We start from the raw sequence: 10,872 nt of genomic DNA, 5'->3' as shown, positions 1-10,872 counted from the left end.
TTTGTTGCAAGACACAAAGCGCACATGACTCTCGATACAATACATTTAAACTCAAATTGGTACTTGCATCATTTTGAGTTAAGCATTTGCCGAGAAAGCAGAAGGAGAATAGCATAGAGGAGGGCCAGCTTCGTTGAGTTCAGTTTTAACCAAGGTTTGTGTCTATGCAACTATCCGAAATTTTTCCTTTATTTTTTACTCGTCTTGGATTAAGAAGGATGGACAGCAAAATTTGAGCTTTTGTAAGTAAAATCCCGCAATTTCATTGACGACAGTATAAGTTATTCATACTACAAGACAAACTGGGATAAATGTAGGCGATGTATACAGTTAGTTGGGCAAAAACAGTAAAATCACCTGGGTTAGAGAAAACGAAAAACGCACACGTTCAAGACGTACGTTGCAAGCGAGTTGCGTCAATCTACAGTGTTTTCGTTTTTATTGTTGACAAAAAGACCTGCGCGGAAATTGGAAATTTTCAGTTGCTGTGAGATGAACGATTTGCAAAATTAATTTAATAAAACAGTTGCCTATTTTGAGTTTGACTGTAACATATGTACTACTTTATTTTTCCAAAATCTTGGCCGTATATATTGCCGGGAATTTTCCCATATGTCGTACCTTTGATGACGCACAAGATGACAAAAATCTGAGAAAAAAAACCTAATGACGTTACAAATCTCACCTCATTTTCTCCTCGGAGAATGATCTAAGAACCAACCAAAGGGCATAATCGGTAGTTTAATTTATTTTTCTGCCTCCCCGGAAATAGAATGTAGTTTTATGAATAATTTCCTAAAATAGTTTTTGTTCTCCCATCACAGTCAAAAAACCGGGATTGTTTCTTTGGAGCTAAAGGACAAACATATGTCTTTCTTAATTCGCCTTCTTGTTCACTTTCTAAACAACCCGATACTGCATGAAGAGCTTAAGCAAATTAATTGGACCTAAGTTCTGAGGATGAACTAAAATCTGCGAGTTAAAACCTTATATTAATCGCGGCGTATTTCTGCGCAAGCGCAAGAAATTGCCAGCTTTCAGGGAAATGCGCAAAACAAAATGAGAGTCTCACCGACATGAATATGTTAAACAGAGAATACAAGCGGAAAAAATCGCGTGGAGGGAGATCGAAATATAATATCGACAATTTCAGTTTATATTTGGCACAAGGTGCGCAGATAATGTCATTCGTCATATCCAAAAATTCAGTATTTATTACGTTCACAGTGACTTGAACAATGGTTCATGCTGCCTCGTTACGAATGTCACAATTAGTACATTAAAAAAATTTATGACAAACTTGATTTCAGCAAGGATTGTGTTCAACTAGGAGTCGCACCAAGCTACTTTTTTCCTCATACCATGACCGCTGTTGCTGTGGTAATCTTCTCAACCTTGGACGCTCTTGCGGCATTGATTAATCTGGCTGTTATTTGTATCATTTTAAGAAGACCATACATGCGAACTGTCAGCAATTTATTTCTGGTCGGCTTGACATCGACTCAGCTTTTAATGACAGTCACAGTTGTGCCTTTCTCGATCGTGACATTTCTCAGACCATCTTGGAGTTTTGGCAATGGATTTTGCCAATTTCAAGGCTACATGACAAATTTTCTCTCCATGTCGTCTGCCACGTTTATTTCTATCATATCAGTGGACAGGTTTTTCTCGCTGGCGAATCCAATGAGCCATGCTGGGTACATAACAGAGAAACATGTCATTCTGGCGTCTCTACTGAACTGGTTTCATTCAGCATTCTGGGCCTCATTTCCTCTCTTCGGTATCAAAGGTTTAAAATACATCTACGTACCGGGGAGGAAAGGCTGTGGATTTCGCTGGGATTCAAAAGGACCCTACTACATTTACTACTCCTTAATAGTTATGGAAGGTTTCATAATCCCCAGTTTCACGTTGTGTTTTATGCACTTTAAGAGCTTTCAAACAGCAAGACAAAGCGCTCGTCAAGTTCGACCTGGCAACATTCAGATTCAAACTTTACAAAATGGAGATTTTACTTCGGTGGCACTGACAAAAAACAAACACAACTGCATGAAGGCCAATTGCACTTTAACGCTAATAATAGGCTCCTTTGTCATCACCAGAGGACCTCACACGATATTCAACATTGTGACCAGTTTCACTGAAGAAGGTTATTCCTCAGTGTTAACACAGACAAGCGTCACTTTATTGCTGTACATGGGGCCACTACTTGACCCTATGGTTTATTTCTTACTGAATCGAAAGCTTCGACAAGAAGTCTTTCGACCGTTCAGCAAATTGTGCAGAAAGACAAGCGAAGAGGAAGAAGAACCGAAGGATATTGTAGACTACATAAGATCTATTGCAGACCACCACGAAAACAGACAATCCTCGATAGAGATCGTGACACAAGTTACCGAGTAAATCCCAAAGCGAAAGATAGCCAACATCGGTACGCCACAAACACGTTTTATTTTCTCCTTTCCACATATTGACAACATTTTCGTTAGTTCGCTAACAAATTCCCCGAAAACGAAACACAAGACAAGAATTTTACCTCTGCTGGCATCAACTTCGTAAGGTGATTTCAGAAAAAAAAATAGATGAACTTAAAGATAGTATTTCTTTGAAATAAAGCTGTCATGAACAATACGATTTATTCTCTTTTAATGTGAGTAATCTCATATCTTGGCTATAAATTTTAAAGATCCGGACAGAGTTCAAAAGTGAGTTTTAAGATATCACATAAGCAAAAAATTAAAATCTTATCTTCGGGTTCTAAAGCGGGAAAACATATTGACAATTTTTTAACAAGCGCAAAATTTTATGAACTTGTGCCCAAGAGTATTACAACGGAAAAAATGTGTTAGTAAACTTGTGAATTGGATATTGCCTCAGGGAAAACAATGTTAGGACATACAATTTAAGAAAATTAACATATTTTTTTGATGTTATGGGAGGTGGCAAACTATTAAATTTTCGTTGAGAACTAGAATTCAATTCTTTTATTTTTGTTTAAAAAAAGTGTCCATTGCAAGACGAGAGACTTAGTATCAGCATCAACATTGTTGTCAACGAATGTTCGAAATGTCTAGACTTAGGAGTACGAGCTTTTTAAAAGAATATAACAGCTGAAAAAATGATGTTTTCCAAAGATAATGAAAGGATTGTATTGTATTTTATCCTACTGATGATGTCAGTCTTTGGAAAGAATATGCAATGATATATTTTATTTATTGCTAAGTGAAAAATAAGTTCTAAAATTGAATCTCGCTCATTAGGAGAGGTAAGCCAATTAGTTGCAAACAACATATAGACATAACCAAAATTTAGGGTTTTGCTCTTTATGCTTACTTTGGTTTCAGACCAACAGATTGTCGCTGATAGGAAAACTCATTTCAGAATGAAACAGGAACAAACTTTACTTTTCAAACTGACACAAAGTAAATAATACAAACACAGGAAAAGAACTGCTCAATAGGCCCCATTTGAAATGTCAGGACTTAATCACCACGAACACAATAAGAAACAGGATGACAAACAGCACCGAAGGAAAGTTGCTTAGTAGCTATCATTTGAATGGTCGCAAATTAGGTTTCATTGAAAATTGTTCATCGACTTTTCATCAAAGTTGGAATCGCGTTTTTACAGCATAATAAACAGCACCACAGAATAGCAACGCTCAGGAGCTTTCAATCGAATGATAACACCTTCAGGATTACCGGTACAACAAGACTCAAAAGATGGAACCACTTTTTACAGCGTAATAAACAGCACCACAGAAAATTCATATTCAGTAACTTCCACATTGAGAGTCACAATAGTAAATTCTACTGATTCAGAAACTCAAAAGTTAGCATATCAAATTGCGCAATGCGGGATGTCCTTTTGGACAGAACAAGTACGCATGCGCAATTCCTAAAATGGCAGATTGCACGAATACGCTAAGGAAGGTCCAATTTACCAACCGCTAAATGTTTGATGGAGGTGAAAGAACGTTTCAAAAAACGTAAATTGACGTTCTAAAATTATGTCCCATTGATCTGATGTTTGTATACTTCAAATTGTGAAATATCTTCTCAACAAAATTTTAAACCCTTCGTTCCTTGTCAAAATCTATACGATTCCTTTAAGACTCCATTAAAGAAATCCAAAATTTCAACTCGTCTCCGACGAAAAACACAAACATTGAAATAAATGCTGAAAATTATTTTTACATTACATACAGTTTTGTCAATTTCGTGTACGCCCGGTCGTTATTCTGTTAATATCTTTTTATCTGCAGAAGATTGGAAGAAAAGTTATTGCAAAGGTAAAAAGGAAAGAGATGTCATATGCCACTAAAAAGACCATGAATAGACTAAATACATATCACGCTACAATCTAAAAAGCGATACCGACCTATTTTACCCTCGCAAAAACAAAGGAAAAAAGGAACATGAACGTAGGCTAAAAGAGGAGATAGCTGTCAACACAATTATTTTCGCAATATTTTTATTCCACAATCAAGAGCTTCGAACGTCTTCACATTCACTTTAAATTTACTGCTGTGAATGTAAACTTAAATAGACGATTTTCGAAATTTGTCGAATATCTCTTCATAGACGCTTGAGCGCACGATGGCGCTATTGCCTTTTTTACGGCTACAGCTACTTGAAATATTATTTTGTGAGGAAACCGAACAGCTTTTTTAAATTTAAAATAGACACTACCAATAGATCTGTGAGAGATACGAGAAACGCCCACCTCTATCGGAGCCAGGTGCTTCGCCTACCCATAGTTAATATACAGAGATGGTTAGGAAACTCCACATGTTTCTTTATCATATGTTTTTGCTGGCTGTTTTGGCCCTAACCATGCACAAACCACACCTTTTTTTCGAAAAGACTGCCAATCCAAAGTTTCGATTTCAGTTGCGGATGGAGGACACAAGACTGCGCATGGTCACGGTCAACTTAGAGCGACTTTCTTATGACCTTGCAAAAAGTGGATGCAATTTGTTTCACGGACCAGTGTTTGGCAAGACTAAAGCTATGGTAATACGAGCAACAAAAACGTCAAACTAGTTGAAAAGCGATGTTCCGCTTTTTACATCCCACGCACAACCTGTCTTGCTTTAAAAAAAAAATTGTGTTGCAAGTTGCTGCAGCGTGTTGCAGAAAGTAGAGGTCCGTGCTACTTTCTGCAACAAAATCTCAAAATGCTGCTCGTTTTACCACTCCAAGGCAACTTGTTTCGCAACAAAATCACTTTTCTGGCGCTATTGATTGATTTCATAGATTAATCTGATTAAGCTTACGTGACCTCGTAGCTGGCCAATCAGAGGCCTGAATTCACGCAACTTGCAACACACCAGCAATGCTGCGAGACAGATTGGACGTTTTTGTTGCTCCTATTACCGTAGCTTAAAACAAAGCTTCTCCTTATTCCCGCCTAGGAAACTCCTAATATGGTCAGTAAACAGTCCGATTGCCCAATCACATTACTGCATTTCAAACGACGTCAACGCGAAAATTTCCAGAAAGTTCCATGGAAAGATGACGCTGTTTGCATCCGCGTTCGCTAAGCCAATGAAAAATTGCGCTCGTTTGTTTTTATTCGATAAGCCAATAAAATGTTTTGCATCTTTGTTTACGTTCTGTTTTTACGTTTATTTCTCAAGGTCATATGAAAGTTGCTCTAACATGAAGTGCGACAGTACTGTTCTCGCTTTTGAAGATTTCGGGGTTTCATAACCAATACGTCCATATAAACTATGGCCTACCATAACAAGCAACTGACATGGATTTGGGTGTTTGAGTTGGGAGGGGGATAGGAGAAGCGTTTAAGATCGCAGTGAGGCTCAATAAGATTGGCAACTAATCGCACCTCCGAGTATTCTATGCACAAAGTCTTGAGAAATCTACGTATACTTTTTCGGTCACCGCAAGGAGTCGAATGACATTCTTATTCGTGGACATCTAATTGTACGCAAACTTAGCATAAATAAACTAAGGATTTCTTTTTTAAAAAAAACCGTCCCCTAATTACAAGTCCCTGAGGAATGCTGAGAAATTCACAGGACCACGGAAGAGAGGTTAAGGTTAGTCTTTGATCAGAACAACATATAAGATTGCATGCCCAAAATGTCGTAGTATAGGACCCCTAACTTTGTGCTCGTGTTAATTGACGTTTTCCCTCTACTCTAATTGTAACAATTGCTTTTTTTTTTTTTTTTTTATGGCTTATGGGGTTGGTTAGGGACATATTTTCACTGGGGATGGGTTGGGTGGCTTAACCTTGTAGGGGACTTCGTGTCCTTTTGTTCTGTCCACCTAGTATTGATACTGATCTGTAAATAAGAAGTTCAGAGAATAAAGGACTCTCTCCTCCGGTCAAAGATTCTTGTAGTCACTCCGCCGATTCATTGTGACTGCTCGTTCATTACACGTAAGACAAAGAAGCCATCTACGGCTGGAGACGGGCGACTAAGGAATGGGATAAAAATTTATACGCGCGAGAAAAGTGCGAAAAACAAGCGTCGCGCCCCTAACGCACACCGTTTTTTCCCGCGTTGCTGGATGAATTTCTGTTCAGCACATGGCGAAAAAGGAGAACACCATCTCCCGTCAGAATAAATTTGCTGCAATCATTTTATCACATGAAGCTTCAAACGACGTATCCTCCACTCCCACTCAAGAGATCTTTCAGTAGTACTTTACTGTCCTCAGCAACTTGACAACTCTCCACCGTTTTATGGAACAAGATACCAACAATTTACTCCCAGAGGTTCTCCTTTTACGTTTCGTTCCTGTTATTTTCGTCGATTTAGCACAGCTCCACGAGGCCAGCCGTGGGACTGTCATGGCTTTGTCTTACCAGGGGCCCCCAATCACGGTGACTGAAAGATGATTACTTGCGATCATCAGGTTTAACTACACTTTCATCAAAGTTTTTTCCATCTTGTACCGTGGGAGGAGTGAGTGAGGACAATTCGTTAGCTTTCTCTTGATTAGGTTGGTTCTCCGAGATTATCCCATCTTGTACTATCAAGGCAGCGCGAGAGAGAGATGTGTTCGGTTTCTCCGCCACTGGCTCTACATTTTGCAAAACAGGATGTGCAGGTGAGGTTGAATCCACAGGTATTTTGTTGGGGGACGAGCATTTATCAAGCAGTCCTCTACTCGTTTGCGTATTTTCAGAAGTGCTTTCACTATTTGTTCTGCTGTTAATCGCATCATCGGATATCTTTTCATTTTTGTGTTTGCTTTGGGTTTCAGCCGTGAGCGGACCTGAAGAAGCTTGGAAATTAGAGGCATTTGTTTGCGAGGCTTTACTGGCCTCATCTTGATTCGACAACAATCCGACCAATGCAGGAGAAACACTCGGGAAGGCTTGCCGAGCCATAGTTACCAAATCTGTAAAATTCTCCTGGTTTTCCCTTCCTTGTGCCGTTTGGTGTAAAGTCTTTGTAGGAGAAGGAAGCTCGTCCAAGTCGATCGTAACCACCTCATTTTTCGATTTGCAAGAATCAGCAGTAGGGACGGCACTCGCAGGGACACAAGTTGAGTTGAGTAGAGCTACTGGCATAGTTTGTCCCCAGTGTGTTACAGGGAAACCAGCTCGGATTACCGAAGCGAGAGGAATGGGTAAATTTAAAGAATGACTGGGAAGGGACTGGGAGCTTTGTCGAAGAGAACCATTCGCAGTGGACGTGCTGGGCTGCTGAATATTCCGGTCTTGTCCAACAAGATGAACTGGTTTTGGTACGTAGGGTTGGGTGGTTCTAGAATAACGGTGGAATGGTGTGATTATCACTTTAGAGGTTGATCCTTGAAACACCAATAGCTAATCACAAAACATTCATGAACTAACTAGAAAGGGTACCCTCTTTTACCGTCCTTTTCTTTTTACCTGAATAAATAAATCAATAAATAACTCTTCGTAATCGAGATCCTGGACAGTATTCATTCAAAGTTAAGGTCCGCGTTCTTCATTCAGTTTATTTACTGGCCCAAGTGGAAACACGTGGTCCATGAGGTTCGAGTGTTGCCCGACAAAGCAATAATTAGTTTGTACTTTATTCATTCTATCCTTAGACCTCTGAATCAAGCAACAAAAACAAACTATTAAAGATTGTGGGCAGCTCGACAATTTTTTTGGTACGCCGCCGTTGAAGGATGTGATTCATGTACACTAAACTGAATTACATCGCGGACATTGTCAGACGCGATAACGCCCACCCGACCAAAACGGCGTTATTTATAAAACCGAATCGCGCCCGTGAGTACTCGGTGTGGACAAAAGTGAATTTCATTCTCCAGCAAAATCTCTCGCGGAAAGACCTAACCAAGAAAATGCTTAATCGGTCAACATTTCAACAGGTTCTGCGGCAGCGATTCCCGCATTTACGCAAAAAAAACGCGCCAGAACCAACTCTCAAGCCCACGTGGTCAACCAGACCGGAAGCAGCAGCTAACGCGACGGAGAGAGTATAACCAATGATGATGATGATGATGATGATGATAATTCAACGCGGCCCTCTCAATAGACCTTATTCACGATGACCGCCATGTTGGATTTGCTATTATAATGCAAAGTAGCTACACACTTCTGAGGGGGCAAACAACACAAGTTCGAGAGGTTATAACGAATATGTTAGCCACACAGATGATTTTTTCCACGTTCATTGAATGTTTATCACCTAAGTAGTAAAATGGAATGATTACATGTACACAAGTTACTTCGACGTTTTTTTGTGAAAAATGAGCAGATAACGAGGTAGAAAGTCAAAATGTCAAAGGCAATCAAAGACATAAAATTATTATAAAAGGTACTTAATTCTAAATTCTGAAATGTACTTTTAGCAATGTTATTTCAATATTTCGACGAGCCGATTTTCCGCAATTTGCCTTTCTTCCAATGTTTGCCCCCCAGCATAACACATGGCTAATTGGTATGAAAACGACAACCAAAATGGCGGCTATCGTGAATAAGGGCCATTGACTATTCACAGCGCTTCTCCTGTCTGAGAAACATAAAAGCTGAGAAAGAGGAGCAGCTATTACTCAGTATACTCACAAACTCGTAATACCTGGTATGAAGTGGTTGAATAACACCCGGGCAGTATGCACGCGTACTATGCTGCTGCATAGCAAGTCTTTTCTCCATTTCATAACCTGATAAAAAAAAGGTAACATGTTTGAGGCATAAGATATTTCGATATTTTTTTGTTTGATTCTTGCTTGAGTTGCTTCATCCTAAACTCCCTCAGGGATGCCTTATTGACGAGTAAAAAGGTCAGGCTTTCGCCACAGTAAAATCCGTAAGCACGGAAGTTCTTTGTATCAACCGAGTCGAGTTAATTAAGTTCACCAAATAGAAAGCTGACTTTTGGAGCGTTTGCCCTTCATCACAGTGAAGACGAAAGGGGGTCGGAGAACACGAACAACACACGAGCACTAGAATAGGCCATTTCCAAGTTCATGTCTGCCTCCTCTTCAAAGCGAGTCTAAGTGCGAAGTGTTTGTGGTGGTAATTAGTTCTACTTTACATATGAATGAAAACTACTTTTCATAAGAAAAACTTCGCACTTTAAGCGCTTTCCTTTTGTCAGAACTGGCCGGCCAGACCTGTCAGTTTGCAAAGAAAATACAAAAATTTTGAAGGAAAACTGAACTTGCATGATAATCCCTCGTATTCTTCCGGAGGAGCATACATGATCTTCGAAGCGTGTTAATTTGAAAGACTTACTCCTGCCAAATGCTCTGTCTCCCGATCAGTTCTAGGGAGCTTACGAAACGACGACGCCGACGGCAACGACGACGCTACAAAACAATAGGTTTAGTGAGCAAAAACAATGGTTCTGCACGCTCTGCACGTGCGTTTTACATTTTGGTACATTTCTTTGCCGTCATCTCCTAAATGACGACGTGAAATGACCAAATTCAAGGTTTTGTGGAGGACGTTAGCACATGACGATGAATTTTCAGTTCTATCTCTACGCTTCCAACCCACTCGTACCAGTTTAATTCCTCACCAGTTACTACACATTTTTAACGCGAAACGACATGAAATAGTTTCGCAGTGATATAAATAACGCGAACTCGTATTTTAAAATGAAGTCCTCGTAGCCGTCGTCGTCCTCGTTTCGTAAGCTCCCTTCTGTCAAATAGAAAGCGCCCTTAGAGTCCCTTTGAAGATTACGCAGACATGAACTCAGAAATGGCCTAATGAAAGGATACAGAATTAAAACAGAGGATGACAGGAAAGACGACAGAAACCTCTACCATGAAAGAAGTAGGAATACGAAAGCTCCTCAATTACGTCCCAAGGGGATATTACGGCGATCTATGAGATCAAGGCATGCCGGATGCGTTTCGCACGCCGACGCTACACGAATGAACAACGTAATTCCAAACCTCTTTTCGCTTCTCTCTTCTCAGCCTTGGTCAGCTTTTGTTCCTCCTTGTCAGCTAACAAAGATTCGTGCTTGAATGGAACCTGTGCGTTAAAACCCATTTGTCGTTTTAGTGAAGTTTTAGACACTCCAGCATTAGTTAATAGTCCAGTTTCAAGTTCTCCATGACCGCTCATGACCTCCATCTGCAGTGAATATATTCACTTCACTTGGAGAACTTAAAACTGGACTATTGTCTGTATTACCAGACACGAGTGATGTTGAAGTTGGGAAGAGGAGCAAGTGGACACTTCGTGACGCTTATTGAAATCCGTGTGCATCTAATAGGCCATTTCCGAGTTCATGTCTGCCTCCTATTCAAAGCGAGTCTAAGTGCGAAGTTTTTGTTATGATAATTAGTTCTACTTTACATATGAATGAAAACTAATTTTCATAACAAAAACTTCGCACTTAGACTCGCTCCGAAGAGGAGGCAGACTTGAACTCGGAAAGGG

At 39.9% G+C, this 10,872-nt stretch overlaps 2 protein-coding genes across 5 annotated transcripts in view; one reads left to right on the top strand and one right to left on the bottom strand.

Annotated features, from left to right (window-relative positions):
- LOC138056818 (G-protein coupled receptor 161-like) lies at positions 1-2,623 on the top strand. 3 transcript variants are annotated; one of them, XM_068902719.1, is made up of 2 exons: positions 1-242; positions 1,311-2,623. In XM_068902719.1, exon 2 carries the CDS (start codon positions 1,363-1,365, stop codon positions 2,401-2,403), a length of 1,041 nt encoding a protein of 346 aa, XP_068758820.1. In that variant the 5' UTR covers positions 1-242; positions 1,311-1,362; the 3' UTR covers positions 2,404-2,623. The 3 variants fall into 3 exon arrangements, with proteins under 3 accessions (XP_068758820.1, XP_068758819.1, XP_068758821.1); XM_068902718.1 differs by having other exon boundaries at positions 14-154; XM_068902720.1 differs by lacking the exon at positions 1-242 and adding an exon at positions 1,049-1,170.
- A 3,517-nt stretch (positions 2,624-6,140) lies between these two features.
- The window catches only part of LOC138056816 (helicase ARIP4-like), a 42,822-nt gene continuing 38,090 nt past the window's right edge, over positions 6,141-10,872 (bottom strand). The window contains exons 17-19 of one of the 2 annotated variants that reach the window (XM_068902715.1): positions 10,380-10,461; positions 9,053-9,137; positions 6,141-7,744 (exon numbers count right to left, since the gene is read on the bottom strand). In XM_068902715.1, the coding sequence (XP_068758816.1) occupies positions 6,871-7,744; positions 9,053-9,137; positions 10,380-10,461 (1,041 nt within the window). In that variant the 3' untranslated portion in view covers positions 6,141-6,870. The remainder of the gene's footprint in view (positions 7,745-9,052; positions 9,138-10,379; positions 10,462-10,872) is intronic. The other variant, XM_068902716.1, reaches the window with a different exon arrangement.

The sequence above is a fragment of the Montipora capricornis genome, chromosome 7, assembly GCF_036669925.1.
Source record: "Montipora capricornis isolate CH-2021 chromosome 7, ASM3666992v2, whole genome shotgun sequence".
NCBI classification, from domain to species: domain Eukaryota; kingdom Metazoa; phylum Cnidaria; class Anthozoa; order Scleractinia; family Acroporidae; genus Montipora; species Montipora capricornis.
The sequence above is the reverse complement of the archived record's forward strand: the minus strand, read 5'-3'. Positions and strand labels throughout refer to the sequence as shown.